The sequence below is a fragment of the Nanorana parkeri genome, unplaced genomic scaffold, assembly GCF_000935625.1.
Source record: "Nanorana parkeri isolate BGI_ZX_2015 unplaced genomic scaffold, ASM93562v1 scaffold250, whole genome shotgun sequence".
In the NCBI taxonomy this organism is placed as follows: Eukaryota; Metazoa; Chordata; class Amphibia; order Anura; family Dicroglossidae; genus Nanorana; species Nanorana parkeri.
Window position 1 is genome coordinate 524,579 of NW_017306518.1, and position 19,108 is coordinate 543,686.

The 19,108-nt window shown below is 41.3% G+C and overlaps 1 protein-coding gene across 1 annotated transcript in view; it reads right to left on the reverse strand.

Moving 5' to 3' along the window:
* Window positions 1–19,108, reverse strand: part of LOC108787236 (solute carrier family 23 member 1-like) — a 141,981-nt gene that overhangs the window by 28,459 nt on the left and 94,414 nt on the right. Inside the window, exons 8-9 of the mRNA XM_018556733.1 lie at window positions 7,054–7,307; window positions 2,139–2,303 (exon numbers count right to left, since the gene is read on the reverse strand). Coding sequence (XP_018412235.1) covers window positions 2,139–2,303; window positions 7,054–7,307 — 419 coding nt within the window. The remainder of the gene's footprint in view (window positions 1–2,138; window positions 2,304–7,053; window positions 7,308–19,108) is intronic.

A 19,108-nucleotide genomic window follows, 5' to 3' on the forward strand; every position in this document is an offset into this window, starting at 1 on the left:
AGGATCCAGAGCGCCTCCAGGTGGCGCTGGAGCTGAGACCTGCAGCTCCAGTGCTCACCTGCGGGTGTTTCCCAGCTGCCAGTACTTAGCCATCACCTGGTGCTTCCTGGGAGGATATTTAAACCCTCCCTGCAGTCAGGAGTCCTGATCCCAGTCCTGAAACTTGAACCCTGATGGTTTCCTGTGAATCCTGAGTCCCCAGTTCTGTCGCCATTTCCGGTGAACCCTGCTTTCTGTCCAGAGTCCTGTTACCAGTCCTGAACCCTGTTTGTGTCCCGAGCCCGGTTACCCATTTGCAGTCCTAGATACCTCCTGTTGCCATTATCTGCCTTTCCTCCTGTTGCCATTACCTGCTTGTCCTCATGTTGCCATTACCTGCTTGTAGTCTTGTTGATGTTACTTACTTATGTTTGCTGGCCAGTTCGGCATTTGTCTCCCGAGCAAATCGTACGATTTTCAGCTGGTTTTCTAGCATGCTCCTTAGACAAAAGACGTGCGACCGTACAGTAGAAACGGTTGCACGTCTTCATTCACACTGCACAATTCTCCTACGATCGCGGGATTTCCCACGATTCTCGTACGAGAATCGTGCAGTGTATGGGCACCTTTAATTTGAGTATTGGGGGCAGGAGCACAGAAGAGCCTAAATTGCATGATTAGATACATCTGTAAGAAGGTTTACGGGAACTTTGTAAAAAAGACACAGGATTGTGGAGAGTGATTTAGAAAAAAAGAGTTCAACAGAACTTCGCATGGAGAGATTGGATAATTTGATCTTAAAAATTGTGTTGACGCTTTGTTTTATGTTTTTGCAGAACACTGATATATGATACAAGTTACGATCATTGGACACTTTGGGGTCTATTCACAAAGCTGCCGAGGGCAGCCGAGTGAATGAACGATCAGAAGTGAAGTGAGCCGAACACTGTTCGGCTATTCACTTCAGGCTGGTACGGCTGATTTCAGCCGTACATCGGCTTGCTTCGTGTGGCTTCGGATCAGCCGAACATGCTCAGCATGTTCGGCTGACCCGAAGTGCAGAAGGAGTTCGACTCAGCCGATCCAACATCTGGATCGGCTGAGCCGAACCTCCGGCAGGCTTCACACTGCTGTTCGGGCTATTCTGAAATATCCCGAACAGCAGTGAGAGAATAGCCGAATGCCGCCGAGCGGCATTTGGCTCGGCTGTTCTGCTCGGTCCCTCAGAGGCACCGAGCAGAACAGAAAAGGCGGCTGCGGGCCGGCCAATGGCCGGCCGCTCGGCCAGCTTCGGCTTTCAGCACGGCTCAGCCGAGCCGTGGCATATGCGATCGGCTCGTCTGAGCCGCTTGGCCGTGATCGGGAGCTGTACGGGCTGTTGTGAATAGCCCGTACAGCACCCCCTCGGTTCTCCTGAACCGAAGGGGTCCTGGGGCCGAAGCTAGCCGAAGGATCGGACGAAGCTACGGCCAGATCCTTCGGCAGATTTGTGAATAGACCCCTTTGTTTTGCTTTCTATAGCTTTGAGATTTACATTGGATTATTTATGCTATAATGGTTCACATTTTTGCTACAATTGGTTTACAAAGGATTTAACACTAATATCCAGGTTACTTATATATATTTGTTGTCACTGTTATTTACTTTGTACACAGTAGTTTGTTTTTTGGTTTATAGCACTGCTCAGACTGATTATTTAGTTTTTGAAGGTTCATGCAACCAATTTAAGTGATCAGCTCTGATTAGAACACCCAGCAACTTTATATAGTTCGAGCGCAGAAGATTTTGTGTTGAAACATTTATTTTTTTAATTAGGTTAAGGGGTTAAGGATTAAAGTCCAGGCAGTATTTTTCTTGCTCTATATGTTTTCCTGCCCTGGTGATGCCTGCACCTTCTCATTGCTTGCTCTGGTGTCACTAGAACAGGAAATGAGCAGAAATCTCCCCACTGGAAATAGAGACAGCAATAAAAATATAACAGATATTCTGACACTTACCCACTCTACTGAAAACTTAAAAAGAAATCTATCTGTAAATAGGCTTTAATAATATTTAACATAATGAATAATGCATATAGCATAGCACAAAAAAACAACACAATACAAAATAAACAATAAATAATAGCTGAAACTAATTGTGCATTGTAGAAATGACATTACCTGGAGATTGGAAATACCCACTGCAGCAATCATGCCAAACATCACCATAAACATTCCTCCAATTACTGGCTCTGGAATTGTTATAAAAATAGCACCAAATTTACCAAACAGTCCAAGAATAATTAAAAGGATTCCTGCTGTCTGCATTACTAAGCGGCTTCCAACCTAGAAAACATTAACATGGGAGGTGTACAAATATATAAAATGGTGTAAAAGGTATTTTTTTATGTTTTTTAATTTCTCACTTTATGGACCCACCCAATGAACAACTGAAAATTACAGGAGTGATGGTCATAGACTTCTACACAACTGAGCTACATGCACAAGCCATGTGCAATTTCAGCTGCACATACTTGATTCCCAGCTGGGGTTTTATAGTATTTATTTAAAAAACAATAAACTCTTAATATGTATTATGGGAATGTATTGTAAGATAAACCCCTTTAGCCTAACTTGTACTAGATGTAGACTAAATTACAATTTACTGGCCTTTTCACAAGTTATTTAGCTCCTAACCAATAAAAATATAAGACTTGTGACAGTGACAGTGGTTAGATATATGAAGAGAGTTTTCATAAGTCAAAGTCTGAATGGATTTTCTGTACCTCTCTGTAAGAATGACAAATCAATAACGAGTATTGTCATGTGTGACAAAGTATATATGTACTTGCCTCAACAGGAAATACTTACTGGCTAGGGTATGAAGTAAATATAAAATGCTGATTCAGAGAACAGGAGTAGGACTGAGCAAATAGATTTGGGTTCAGTTAATAGGCCATAAAGTTAAAAAACTGCAAACTTTATTCTGAACCCCATTGAAGTACCGTATTTTTCGCTCCATAAGACGCACTTTTTTCCCCCAAAAAGGAGGGTGGAAAAGTGCCTGCGTCTTATGGAGCGAATCCCGACGCCCGAGACATGCAGTTTCGGGCGCCGGGCGAGTAGTAGGAGCCACTGCTCGTTTAATACGAGTGATCTAATGAGATCACTCGTATTAAAACAGAGCAGCGGCGACGATCGAGATAACCATAGAGCATAGAGAATAGACGTTCTTCGCCTGCTCTGTGTCATCACTGAGACCGTGGCGCTGTAATCACAGCGCCACCTGTCTCAGCGGTCACTAACTGCAGCTTCTGTGACAGCTTCTGTCATAGAAGCTGTCACAGAAGCTACAGTCTCGAGTGCTCCATAAGGCGCGCCGGACCTCCCTGCGTCCTATGGTCCGGTGCGTCTTATGGACCGCAAAATACGGTATATGGGTTAGGTGTTGCGGAAGGTGGCGTCTGGACCATGCTGTCAGTGGCTCTGTCTGGCATCCCGTCCAGCAGCTCACTGGTATCACTGGTTTCCAGGAGCTTGGTGGGATGCAAGCCAGAGTGTCCCGCTCAGCTCTACGCAACCGGTTACATTAGTGAGCTTGACAACAGGGAGAGTGTCGAAGTTTACTAAGAGCCTTACAGACCTGGGACACTGGCCACCCCCCTGCCACCCCACCACAACCTGGCTGCCCCCAAATGAGATGCCATCTGAGACAACTGCCTCGGGCTGCCTCATTATAGGGACGGCCCTGGTGGTGGTTATAAATAGTGTTATAGAACAGTACAATACTCTGGCATCACAGATTTTGGATGTGTTCATCTTTTAACTCTTACATTTAGCTAGGTGTAAATACAGCATCAGCATCCCAATCAACTTGAAAGAAAGGCTTTTCTAGGCAGTTTTGGCTGTAAAGGTGGCCATAGACTCTACAACCCTCGCAAGTACATTTTTCTTATTGGAGCCATCAAACAAAAAGTATGTATCCAGTACTGAATTAAAAAAATCACAGACAATAGCCAGAAATGTTGCAAAGTCAATGCACAATCTGTATCTGCAGCTTATGTAGCTGCTTTTTTAGGCCACAAGGAATAGACAAGGAAGTTTTATATAGAGCCAAAATGTAGTGTATTATTTAACAAACGATAGCCAGATGTGGGCAATTTATGCACAGTATGTACGCAGATGTATTGGGCTGCTGTTTGTTAGGCATTGATTAGGCAGGTTTTATCATGAAAAAAATCAGTGAATTATATTAGGGGCAATAGACATGCACACTATATACATTTTGATCATAAAATCTAAATTAGAGTGTAATATTCTGCAGTCACAGAAAAAAAGCCTAAAATATTGTACTTACTCCATGCACAGTATGCAAGTATTTTTACTAGGCTGCAGTTTCACAGGAAGGGGCCAGCAAGGTTTATAACGAAGAAATTAAAAATGCAATTTATTAGTTTACAGAAAACCCAGAAATATTGCACTGATCCCATGCAAATCCATAGGCAGCTTTTATTAGGCTGCAGTTTCACAGGGAGACATCAAACAGGTTTTAATCAAGAAATAAAATGACAGTGCAATATTTCCAGAAAAAAAGTCAGAAATATTGTTCTGAATCCATGCACATTCTTTTAATAAGCTGCAGTTTTCGTAGAGATAGCAGGCAGCTTTTAATCAAAAAATTAAAATATTTTAAATGTATTATTTCACAGATAAAAGCCACAAACACTCAATAGACTTGATGCACATAATGTAAGCTGCTTTAGTAGGCCACAGTTTCAGAGATAGACACCATGCAGGTTTTAATCAAGAAAACAACATTAGAGTGTAATAGTTCACTCAAAAAAAGCCAACAAAAATTGTAGAGACTTGATACACACTATGGGGTCTATGCACTAAGCTGCCGTAGGCAGCCGAGTGAAAGACCATCCTTGAGTGAAGTGAGCCGAACGCCGTTCGGCTATTCACTTCAGGCTGGTGCGGCTGATTTCAGCCGTATACCGGCTGAAATCAGCCGTACATCGGGTGGCTTCACGTGGCTTCATGTGGCTTCGGGTCGGCCGAACATGCTCAGCAATAGCCAATAGTAAACTAGCATTGTACCCCCCTCTGCTGATGGACCTGATGGAGAACTACAGCAGAGGGTGGGTGCAATGCTAGTTTACTATTGGCTATTGCAAATTGAAATAGCCAATAGGAATCTAGCAATGCATTCCTATGGGCAAACATTTTTTTTTCTATTCTGACACGGCTCCGTGTCAGAATAAAGAAAAAAAAAGAAACAGCAGTGTTTCTCTCCTGGGTGGCCGGGAGCAGGAGAGTTTGCTGTCTGGAGATCAGTGTCCCTGGTTAGCTGGTAACCAGGGACGCTGATCTCTCTGCAAGTGGCCGGAGCCAGCCGTAAGATCACGGCTGGCTCCGCCCAGCTGTCAGAAGCAGGCTGTCGGCCGGCCAATGGCCGGCCGCTCGGCCAGCTTCGGCTTTCAGCGCGGCTCAGCCGAGCCAAGGCATATGCCTTCGTCTCGACTGAGCAGCTCGGCTAACTTCGGGAGCTGTACGGGCTATTGTGAATAGCCCGTACAGCAGCTCTTCGGTTCTACTGAACCGAAGGGGTCCTGGGGGCCAAAGCTAGCCGAAGGATCGGCCGAAGCTATGGCTAGATCCTTCGGCTGCTTCGTGAATAGACCCCTATGAGGCAGATTTATAAAAGATTTTCATGAGATTACTGGCACTAGATGGAGAAGAGGGGCATAGAAAATTCTTAAGCTCCTTGGCTTCATCTAGCAGATATAATGCCATGTTAATGGCGATAGCCCAGCTATATGCTGAGTGAACCCGTTATAAAAAGACTCCTAAGTAGAAAGCTTTAGTAGGCCACAGTTTTACAGGCACAGCCTAGAAAGGTTTCAGAGAAAAAAAGGCATAAGTTTTGTACAGACTCAATGCAAACTATATGAGCACTTTTATTAAGACACAGTTTCACAGGGAGAGGCCAGGAAAAATTATAATCAAGAAATCAAAATTAAAGTGTATTATTTGGCAGAAAAAAACACAAATAATGTACAGCGCATGCTATGTAAGCAGCTAGTAGTTGCAGTTTCAGGCAGACAACAAGCAGGTTTTAATCAACAAATTCACAATAGAATGCATTATTTCAACAGAGAAAAGCCTTAAATATTTCACAGTATGTAAACAGTTTTGCTAGGACACAATTTCAAAGGGAAAGAGCAGACAGGTCCAACCTCGACACTCAATAGTCCATGAGGTCTTCGCTTCGAAGGATCAATTAGATGGTTTAAGTTAATTTTTTCATTTGCAGATGCAGAACCTAATCCCCCCTACTAGCAGCACAAGAAGAACCTCTGACTCTCCTATTATGCTTGCCTGACATTATGAATACAGGGACTGAGTAACGTTATTATCAGCTAGGACATGTGGTGAACCATGTGGTATTTTCTGATGATTTAATTTGAAACATCTTCATTTGAAATAAAACAGCCACTCCCATTCACTCCTTTATTAAAGTGAAACACAAAGGATCCTGAGAAGTCCAATATATACTATCCCTGTCTTCTGATGACTTCTCACTGAGCATCAGAGAGAGAGGAAAGAAAAACCCAGTGTAAGTTGAGAGTCACTCTACTCAGTGCTTAAACAAGTCTGAGAACTTTCTTATTTCTTCAAGTTGACAGAACAAGGTCAATCACCAAAGCACCAGCCCTGTCACATGGAAGAGAGGGAAGTGAGTCACACGTTCTTTCACATCTGGAAGTATTGGCATTTTGTTTGCCTCTGTGGGTTGAATGGAGTGGTGGGGGAGCAAAAGAAAGGTGACTATGTGATGAATATACTGGGAAAGAGCATAAAAGTGCACAATTTTGATCTAATGCTGGTGCATGGGTCTGGTATTTAGGACAAGGACATAATTATTTTCTATTTGAATGATAAAAAAACAACAGGAATTAGTATATTGGTAATTTAAGAACAGATTAGGTAACTTAACAGCAAAGTATTAATTTTTTTCTTATCTTTGCAAAACAGCCAATTAAATTTCCATTTAAAATAAAAATAGCCTGAATATTTAAAGAAGTTGATTTACCTTTGTTATGCCTAAAGCTGCAATATTCTGGCTATATGAGGTAGTTCCATTTCCTGTCCCCCAAATGCCTGCCAAAATGCATCCAATCCCTTCCATTGCTATTCCCCGATTTAAAGCATGTGTTGGTGGGATTGGAGCTCCTGATAATCTTGAACATGTGTAGTAATCACCAATCGACTCAACAGTGGAGGACAGTACTCCAGATATCATCCCTAGCACAGAGGAAAGGCTGATTGTTGGACATCCCCATTGACCTGCAAAGTAAATAAAGGAGTATAAATTATTAAAATGGTAAAACTTAATGATCTGTTTAAAAAAAAAAAAGCCATAAGAGTAGGCATTGAGTATATTTGTAAGAATTTGCCTACTGACATTTATATTTAGTGACCCAGGTTAGTGAAGGGTTCATACACTACCATTTGTACCCCAAAGGAAATAAAAGAGATTCTTATTTCTTCTCATTTGTTCTTGTCCCCATAGTGCCCTTCATCCTTCTTGATCCCCCTACTATAAAGATCCCTTCAAGCTTATTCTCTAATCTAGTCACCCCTTCTATGCTCTTCTTCACTCACCCTTACCTTTTTTTATCTCTATTATCTTTACTACAATTACCTGTATTAAAAATATTGAAAGCGGGACTCCGGTGGCAATGTCCAAATTGCCAGCAAAACATACAGAGATCGCATTTGGCTCTGCTAATGTGGAGAATCACCTTTGGCAAGTACCTAACCCACCAACTATACTACTGGACACTAAACTATTCTCCCCTAAGACCCATCACTCTCCTTTTAATTAGTTTATATGACCAGACCTCCACCCTGTAGGCATACCAACTATCCTCACTTAATGTTAACCTACACTGTCTATGGCACATTCAGTGTTATTGGCTGTACTCCTTCTTATTAAAAGATGCCCATGTGTTTGTCCAGTTAGAAATACCTTGCTTCTGATTGCCCACTGTCTACCCATTGATTAAATAAAGTCTTCAAAAAAAGAAATTCTTATAACCATCACATTTTGCTTTGAAAAAGTTGGGCTCAATAATGCTAAAGTGTAGTTGGATTTGGTTGAATTTCTCCTGATCGGATCAGATATACACATTAAACAAGTCCAGAACTGCTGATGTAGTCTGGGGATTAGGGGAAAAGATGAGCATGATACCATACCCAGTAACCTTGTAAATGTACTTTTAGAAACTTATATAGTATTTGGGGAATAATCTAAAACTGTTCTATAATGTCCAGACTTTATTCTTTTACATAGGAATATATGCATTGAACCAAAAACTGTCTGTCTTTAGCTAAAGTAAAAGATGATTAGTTAAGCTAATCGTGAATGGACACCTTACTATGGAATGATAGTTCTATTTTAGTGTCTAGATATATTTGCAGTATACAGTTTTATTCTCCATTATAACACTTTTAAAAGGGTCAAACTGTAAGCAAAACCACACTATTTTCCTTTGTTCACTTACAGTTTATTATATTAAGTTATATAACTGCCAATTTCACATTCGTTTTTAATTAGATGTGGTGGTCTAAGAAGAGCTTATTAGTTGTGGATCTGAAGTACATACATAAGAGATGCTATTTTCTTTATTTATTATTCTTATTATGTTTGTGTGTTGAACCTTCTAGTCATATGTAAATAATCCACTTGAATCAATTTTTTCACACGGATTGTTGTAATTTTTACACACAGATTTGTTTATTAACACTTTAGTGTGCAGTTGGTTCACATAGACCTAGCGCAACATATTTGCTTTACATTTGTTCACCTATACACATTGTTGCGGCTGGTCCAATCAGGTAGTTAGGCACGCATTCCCAGCGCAGTGATTTCTGTGATATACTATTTTCTTTATTGTTCTTATATCTTGGGAGGTAATTTATGGGTCCACAGGTGGCATTTTTTTCAATTACTAGGCTGCTTCATCGGTTAAACATTTTGTTAAATTAATCTGGCACTTATCCATTTTAGGTATTTTTATACAAACTACAGAAAAGAAAGTTCTCCACAAAGAGGAGAAGTTGTCCATCCATAGTTTTCAATAAAATCTACTGTATATTTTACAGAGCATTAAAGAAAACTCCAATTGATCATGGGCAAATGTTCTCAATTTCTTTTAAGAACTTTCTTTTCTCTGGTTTATTAATGAAGTTGACAGTTTCTCTGGTGCAGATTAGGATTTGTAGTTATATTTAAAAACAGTAGACAGCATCACTTGGCAGTTGGAACCGTCGTATCCTGGTTTAGACTTGTAATATAATACTACAATGAATATTTAATGTATTAAAACCTTTGCATTAAACAAATTCAATAACTGACAACAATTACAGCATTTTAATATAATTTTAAAATCGAGGTTAGGTAAAATCATTTATATTTCATATACATTTTTTAATACATAAAAAAAACAGTATGCGTTGCTCCAATGCGTTGGGCCAGAGGAAGTTTAAACCATGCTACCACTCAAAATAAATCTGCTCCCACAAGGATCAGAATAATATTATCCTTGTCATAATTTTCTTTTCCATTTAAATTAACATAATTTAGCATCCTTTTACAGTAGGACAGTCTACAATTTAGACTCTTAAAGTGAAAAACCTCTTCCTCAACTGTAGCAAAGTCATCATTTGTTAGTATGCAGCTGATATTCCCTTGCATTTTGTACATTCTTTGGTATAAAAAGTTAATTTAACATACAGTATATCTTAATACTGACCCTGGATACATGTTTACAACTATAATCTGCTTTTTTTTAAAACTCAACAAGCTCCACTTTTCTTACCTTTCATTGTACATTTGATCTCCCATTTAATAATTAATTAGCCCACGCAGCATCAGTCCTCCATGAGCAAGTTGAAGTGGAACTTTAACTGCTTGCCGTCCGCCCATTGTGAAAAAACGGACGGACGGCAAACTCACATTGGCGGGTTGCCATAATTAGACGGCTTTTTTTTTCTGCTCGCACGCACCCTCCATAAAGGGGACCTGTCAGTGTGCCTTTGCTATTATATAGGAAGATTGTTATCCCCCTATGTGATAGCAATAACATTAAGTGTAAAAAAAAAAGTAAAAAATAAAATAAAAGTCACATATAAAAAAAGTTTTAAAAAAACCCCCAACATTTTTAAAGTCCCCCACCCCCGCGTTTACACACATATAAACATAAATACGTGTCAGATGCGCTACAGATGTTACATATCGCCACGAACGTCGGAGTGAGAGCAATAATTTTAGGGCCATCAATCACTGATAACACTAAAATGATGAGCGGTAAAAGCTTTTAAAGGGTCGCCTATGGCCAATTTTGGGTATTGTAGTTTTTTTATGTTTCGCTTGTGCGCAATTTTAAGGCTTGACATGTTTGGTGTTTTTTTACCCGACGTGACCCTGCCTTTTATATTTTACCAACAAATTGGGTAATAATAAATGTTTTATAATTTAATATAGGGGAAACATTTTTTTTTCATTTTCTGTAATTTTACCTTAATATAGTAAAAAATAAATACCACCAAAAGAAAGCTCTATCTGTCCCCAAAAAATTGTATCAAAATGGTATAATTTCAGTACAGCGTTGCATGACTGAGTAAACGTCAGTCGAAGTACTGCAGTGCTGAATACTGAAAAATGGCTTGGACAGGAAGGGGGTTTACCACCGCGGACTTCAAGTGGTTAATACAACATTTGCGAGCAGGCAGGCTTTTTCTTGTAGATCAGTGTACATTTTCAGAATACCTCAGTGCCAGGATTCTTGAGTGTGGGTGTTACATCTACCCAGGCTGTCCAATCAAGATGGCAAAAATTGCAAAACCCAGAAAAGACTAGACGAAGATATTAGGGCCAGTGGCGAAGCTTGTGGACATTGCTAAACCGGATGGGAGGGGAGTACAACGGACACTTTGGGGGTGATTTACTAACCTAAACACACGCACGCACCAGGTGCATGTGATTTTCACACAGCAAAACGTATTTATCAACAAAAAAGTCTCTAAAAGCATATTTCCACTAATGCCATATATGGAAAAATCATGCACATGATGCATATATAATGCTGCTTCACAGTTTAGACAAAAATGGTTAGCTCATGCATTTACATTCCTGCATTCATCAACGCAAGCAACACAACATAGAGCTAATTTACACAACATCACCTTGTAATTCATGCAGGGCTTTGCACAACACACCTGCTGGGTGTGTACACACTACAAAGGTGTTTAGATTCCACCCATAGATCATGCTGGGAGGGAACACACTACAGAGGTGTATACATGTTCGTGGTGTGTTTATAAGGTTAGTAAATCAACCCCATTACATGCAAAGCAAGATAATTCAAGCCATGATTTGTCATAATTGTGATGATTATGGCTTACAGCTCATGAAAACCCCAAGAACCCCAAATCCACAACCTCAAAAAAGTAGATTATTACATGCAATCAATAAAACAAGGATTGTACATAGAACAATATCGGACCTCTGAAAAGTACAAGCATGCATATATACTCAGTACTTGGTTTGGGCCCCTTTTGCAGCACTTACTGCAATTACTTTTGCACGATATTCTAATTATTCGAGTTTCACCTGTATGTGGAGCCATCTTCAACCTGTGGTCCAGCCTTAACACCAACAAAGTTAATGAATGTGATCACTTGTAAGAATTTTATTTGCAACCTTGCAGTTCCTACCCACCGTCTATACTAGACTTGGGCAGGGGCCTAATGAAAAAAAATAACCCAAAAACTTTATATGATAACACTTGAAAAAGATAAACAAATGCTAAACCAGAAATATTGTTCCAAATAAATAACATGCAATAAAAAATTACTCTTGCTGGGGTAAAATGGGTGGGTCTAACCAATGTTTGGCCCTCAGCACTATCACAGGTCATATTTCTGCCCTTTCAAACTTTGCTTCAGAGATTGTGGGCCTCTCACTATTTTAATGTTAAAAATATGAACATTAAAACAAAAACGGCAGCTTGTACGTGACAGCTTTGCCTATGTCAGGAACAACTGGCAAAACCAAAGCCAACCCGTATTTCCCCCTGCAGCTATGCAGCTAGTGCAGTGGAGTAAAGCCTACAGATTAAATAAATGTAATAGCAAGGCAAATAGAGAGATGGGATATGGGTGGTGCTTTGGAGTCAACCTCCGTATAGATGTTTGCAGTGACAGGCCGCATACAAAGGACAGCTTTGCCTATTTAAACAACACATGTGAAACCAACATCCTCTTCTTGGGAGAGGGCGGACATGCTTTTCTTATTAGGTGATCCCCCTACACCAATGCCTACAGGCCAGTGGATCCAGCAATCATCAGGAGATGCAGCAAAGAGGTGTGTTGCAGTGCTACCATAAAGTGGGCTGCTTTGTGCTTCCTCTTTAATAGTGGCAAAGATCCACATAAGAGTATTCCCTTGGATAGGGGAGGGGTGAAAGATCCCCCTTAAAGCCACCCAAAATTTCCTCTTCCTCACCAACAGCATCGCCAACCCTCCTCCTCACCACCAGCACTCCAACCCTCCACTTCCTCTTTTTTTCTCTGCCTACTGCTGCCTCTGCCCCACAGGGATGGAGGCAGTAGGCAAAGGATCTTACTGACCCTGAGACAATAAAAGGTTTTCTTTTCCCCCTACTGCTGTTCTATTACAACATACATGGTGTGCTCCAGCAGGAACACAGAAGGAATTTTGTTGGTAATCCCTGTCTTATCACAGCTCACCGTTCTAATTGCCTCTTTGAATGGTGACAAGATGTTGCACATGTCTTGAATAACTGATGTGGTAATGATCCAGTGTTCTTGGGTGTATTGCATATCAGGTGGTTGGCAGGAAGATGGTGTTGATGCTTAATTTTGGGCAGGTGAAAACTCTATGGATAAAACTATGATGTTGAATATGCTCTGGGAGGGTTGGGGAGGACTGGTGGTTCTGGAGGTTGACCACACTGTCACTAAGGTGCAGGACATGGGGCGGCAGCACCTGTTCTAGTGCCATAATGTACACATCTCAAACCCCTTGCAGGATTTCGTTGCTGTTGCTATATTAACTGCAAACAATAATATAAAAGTATAACAAGTATTACAAGTATAAACAAGTTCCGTAACATCACATACAGCTTAAAGGCATCTCCCAAGCATGTAATTTAAAGTATTTGTGTTTTTCCAATGTCATCCAAGATGTTGCATAGAGAGCAGTACCCTCGCCCCACATAACTACTGCGCTACTGCACTACTAACACAGTGTGCAGCTTCCCATATGGATTATTTGATAATCCTCTGCCTATTAGCCTTTAAAATAGCCAGAATTGTTTTTCCAGATCCCCCCCCATAGAGTTCAGTGGGGTTTAGAATAAAGTTTATATTTTCTGGAATTAATGATGAGTTAGATGAATGACACACGAATCAAACGCAGACACATTTGCTCATCACTGCTGACTATTTTATTACAGCATAGAACAGTTTGTTCAGGAAACTAGCAAAATGTTATTACAGTGGTTTCAAATCTAAGGTCTGATATGAATTCCATGGCAAAATCTATGTAGGCGCCCCTAGGATTTCACAACTTTGAAAAGTAATCCACTACTAGGACCAGTGTCTGACATAAGTGTGTTATGTTATATATTAATGCAAATGTTTGTAGATATTCATGTAACAGACCTCTTGCTTGGATCTAGTTGCCATGCTCATCTCTATTTCAAGGCCACTAAATATCTAAATCAAATTTGTTTTCACAGACTGACAAAGATTGGAGGTCATAATCATAAATCGATTTTATAAAGAATTTGCAATTAAAGTGCTACAGCATGTAAGTGTAAAAGCTATAGTTTATTCATTCTGAAACAATAATCTGCTGGAAGTCAGTAGGGATGAAGGGTGAATTTCAGTGAACTTGATTTTGTGCTGAAATTATCAGATTCATGCTCACTGAAATTTTGCAAAAATTGTCCCCTAATTTCACCTTGGAAATGTATAGAATGACCCATTATTTTGGGAAGCTTCATCATTCTACCATATTTATATTGTGACCTAATGTAAACTATCTCTTGGACATAAACTATGATGCATGAAAATTAGCGTTCACTCAGTATATCCCAACTGCTTCTGTAATCATTTTGTACCATGAAGTCCCATTGAAGTCAATAGAAACCAAAAGCAAGATCCAAAAATGTGTATTACAGCCCTGCCTGAATTCTACCAGGGATACTAAAATAGTAGGGTGGAACCTAGTAGCACTGGCAGTAAAGTTATGGTTACCATTAGTTCCCATTTCCTGGGGACAGTCAGCTCTGAGAGGTCTGTCCAAGGGAAGCAAACATGCCCAGCGGTATCCCCAACAGCAGTGTATGCAGTTTCGTCATATGGAGCAAACCTGGCACGTGAAGCAGCCCATACATACAGCTATATGCAATGATGGCTGTCTCTAGGACACAGGGAAAGGTGTGAGCTCCTCCCTTTTTTACTCGGGGAAAACCCCCCTGAGTGGCTGGGCCTGTACTTAGTAGGGGCAGCTGCTGTCCAATAATCCGAATGATACTGTGCTACTGACCACTGTCACAGAGCTAGCTAAAGACTGCAGTCTCAAACCGTGAGTATTCAATGAGTGGCTGCACATACAGGGGGCATACACCATGTGTATATGTTTGTTATGAGTGCTGTGCTATCTGGAGAGTGTCTCATCCCTTCTTATTCCTGTAATATTCCATTCACTGGTATTTGTGCTGAATCTGCCGAATGTATTTTGGGATGTTCATTATAGATACATGTAATTCTCATAGTAATATGTTGTCTGTCATATTGTGGCCAGCTCTAATACTACTCTGACCTCTGATCTCCATGTTACTTATTTATGACCCCTTTAACGAGCCTCCGAATCTGAAACCGCACACTCAAATTCCAGAACGATGAGTAGATCTTGGTATACACCAGGATGGGGGCGCCGCCATCTTGATGTATGCCAAGATACAATCAAAGATGGCGGCGTGCAGAACACGCCGGTGGTCCATACGGCCGCCACTCATTCAGCGTGTGACGTCACACTGCAAATGCAGAACGAGCGGCGGCCATGCCGGCCGCCGGCATGTTCTGCGCTTGCGCGCCGCCATCTTTGAGTGCATCTTGTTATACACCAAGGTGGCGGCGCCCGAACGTACAGGCGCTGTACGGGCGCCTCCATCTTTGTTTATACCAAGATATACTCAAAGATGGCAACGTGCCTGCGCAGAACACGCCAGCGGCCAATATGGCCGCCGCTCGTTCTGCAAATGAATTTATGTATGCCCAAATATAGTTTTAGTATATTCAGGCATATAATAAATTAGTTATTTGGAATTCGGACGAACCACCGAATCAACTGAATTTCGTTGATTTGCAGGTTGCAACGAATCCGAATGCACATGTCTAGTCAGTGGTGCCTCATACCCTCTCCATAAAAGGCCCAAAAAACTGGGTAATAATAAATGTTTCCTAACATAATGTTAAAAAAAACTTTTTTTTCCAAAAAATTTCTGTCATTTTCCCTAATTATAGTAAAAAATAAAATCCCCAGTGGTGTTTAAATACCACCAAAATCTGTCCCCAAAAAATGGTATAAAATTAATTTCAGTACAGCGTTGCATGACGGAATAAACGTCAGTCAAAGTACCGCAGCGCTGAATACTGAAAAATGGCTGGACAGGAAGGGGGTCTAAACACCTGGTCTTGAAGTGGTTAATGACATTAGCGGTGACAGATCCCCAAAAAGCCATAAATCTATCTGTGAATATTTACATTCATTCTCAATTTTGGGTCACTGGATAAAATTTCTGACACATTAAAGTGACACCTTAATGGCTGTTCCTTGCAATAAAATAATTATTATCCACACCATTCTGGCGGCCCATGTCTACTACATTTACTCCGCTCCAGGGCTTCAACATTTCTGCGTACTCTGCCACATTCTGTGATTCTAGAGAGGTAGGAGCTAGAAGACAGAACTTCAGTGTGCAGTGGAGGAAACAAGCATCTGAATGCTAAAGAGTGCTTTGGAGGCTAGAGCACAGAAATGAAGGGAAGGTAGGAAACATGGGCCACCAGAGTGGTGAGTATAACAGACACCTGTATGGCAGGGGACTGTTATTAGGAACAAGAATGCATTGAGGTTCTCTGCATGGTATCAGTGTTGGATGTGAAGTCTATTTTTGTTTATGCATTGTACTACAAAGGCCACCAAACACCCAGAATATATGTCCCGGCTGGTGTTTCAAATGTGTGGAAAGTAGGAAGGATAGGAGAGTTCAGTGTCACCACTGCTAGATAGTGTAACTCTTATTATGTATTAGGGATAAGCTTCAGGCAAACCATGATTTTGGGGTAAAAATCATAGTTGTAAAAATACACACTAATACTGATTTAGTTTTTTTATTAAAAGCTAATTGGTGAGGGTCCTGCTGAAAAAGTGTCCTAGTTAGAGTGTTGAACCCTTTTCGCTGCCAAGGCGTTGTTTTGCACACATGTTATAATCCACATTTTAGGCCTGAAAATGACCCCCCAAGAATTATAAATTTCCTGAAAGCACAGACCATGTAGAATAAAATTACAGCAGTTGTACATTTTTATGTTGCATGATATTAGCGCAATTCCTTATGAAACCCAGAACTTCTGTAAAAATTATGCTTCAGTTAATTTTAATGCACAAAAACACAATATGTTGGAATGTACAACATTTTCATGTACTACATCTGCCAAACATCTATTTTCAAAGAAACCAGCTGTGTTTTAGAAGTGCTGGAGGCCATGGTATTACTCCCCGCAGGAGATATGGCAAGGAAGCTGATAAAGGTGAAAGTCAATCACGTGGACAGGAGGTCACACATTGCACCCTGTGGTGTTGATGGGGGTTATATGCGCATTGGGAAGACACCCCCAAGATATGCTGCATTGCATATGAAAGCGGCTGTCCATTATCTAAGGATCAAAGAACAAGGTGTTGACCTAGGCTGAGGAACGACCTGCGGTGGTGCCCCCTGCTGGAAGACTTCAGTGCATGCTGATTAATATGATTCAAGCAACTCATTCAAGCAAATATCATTCAAGCAAATATCGTGCTTAAATAGCTTGTTCCCCAGCTTTTCTAGCTGGGGAATGATCGCTGAGGAGCCGGAAGTTATGCAATCAGCGTTGCTTCTGGCTTCATTCTGCGTGGAGATTGGTAAATGTATGTTCACCGATCTCTCTCCCCTCTTCCTGCTGATACTTGTGATGCCGGTCCTAGGCCCGCAGCAGGGAGAAGGAAGCCCGTGAAGCAAGATGGGGGTGTTGGGCAGAGGGGACCCTGTTCACTGTCCACTGGAAGCAGACTGGTGGCAGCTCAGCCACCAGAATTGCTTCCAGTGTAGAGCAGGCTTTACACAGGTAAGCAGAGTCTGTTTACAAGGGCCCAAAACCAGCTCCATAAGGGATATTGTGCTGGCAGGAAGAGGGTTAAATATTGTGCATGTAGTCATTAAAACATTTTTCTGGCTTTTTCTGTGAAATAAATACACTCATGTTGATTTCTTGATTAAATGTTGGCTAGTGTATTTGTTTTTCAAAATTGGGCATAATGAAAATGTGTACATACTGGGTATGTAGTCACTACAATATTTTGGGGGCTGTTTTAACAAAATAAATACAATGTAATGCTAATTTTTTATTTAAACGCTGGCTAGTGTCTCTCCTGTTTTAAATGGGGTCTAGTAAAAGTGATTAAACAATGTGCACAAAAGCAAATACACTGTAACGGCCGTGAGATTCCTAGATCTAAGCAGGCGTATTTAAATGTCTTGCCAGGACTGCCCAGTCATGCATCGCGCGCGAGCCGGACACTGCCTAAATTTAAAAACAGGCAGTGATGCCTGTTAACATACAAGTGATCCGCCGGCTATATTGCTGGCGGATTGCTTGTATAAGGTGATGGTCCGTGTCCGCCCCCTCCGCTGCCCCCCTCACGCTGTCCCGCTGGTCCCGAGCTCCGCTGTGCCCAGTGTGAGCTCGGGACCAGCATAGTGGCTCTGTGACAGGGGATCAGAGGGAGATCGGTACAGGATCTCCTTCTGGTCCCATCTCCACTGTCAGAATGCGTAAGTGATGTATATTACATAATTTCCACATTCTTGTGTCACTCCCCAGCTTCAATGTAGAAATGTCACCAGCACACCAATCCTTTTAAGATAGCAAAAGCTTCATTTATTGAAGTTTTTTGTCATAAAAAGTGTCATGTTGTTTGGTCATATGACAAAAAACTTCAATAAATGAAGCTTTTGCTATCTTAAAAGGATTGGTGTGCTGGTGACATTTCTAAATTTTTGCTGACATTCGCGGCGCCATCCGCTGTCACTGCGAGCACCCCCCTCTACAAGGGACATATCGGTAAGGAGTGCGACAAGGATAGTACTTACTCCCCAGCTTCAGATGCTGGAGAGAAGCTGATGAAGCAGATCTCTTCTTCATCAGCTTCTTTGGGGGGTCCTAGGTGACATTGGGGGTCATTTGATGTCTCCATAAAGAGGACCTGTCACATCCTCTTTGCTATTGCATAGGGGGGTTTCTTAGCCCCCTATGTGATAGCAATAAAGTTAAGTGAAAAAAATTAAAGTTGCAAAAAAAGTTACATGAAAAAGAAAAAAACACAACAATTTATTTAAAGTCCTCACCCATACATACACGCATGCAAACATGTGTCGGGTGCACATACGTGCTAAAACGACAATTGCGCCCATTATGCAATGGGCGCAATTGTGTTTAACTATTGTTTATGCACACATATTTATTATTTGGTGCTTTTAGTGATGTGCATATTTGATAATTTGTTATATATCCCTTAGGACAGGGGTGCCCACAAGGTCGATCGTGATCTACCAGGCGATCGCGTAGCGATCACTGGTAGATCGCCATGTCCTCTCCTCCCGCCGCTTCTCTGGATCCCCGCTGCTCTCCCCAGCGGGGATCTGAGAAGAAGTGAAGGAACCGGCGGCGGGGGAGGGCGGAGGACGGAGCCGCTGTCACAGAACTAATGCAGAGCGGAGAGGAGAGAGAGA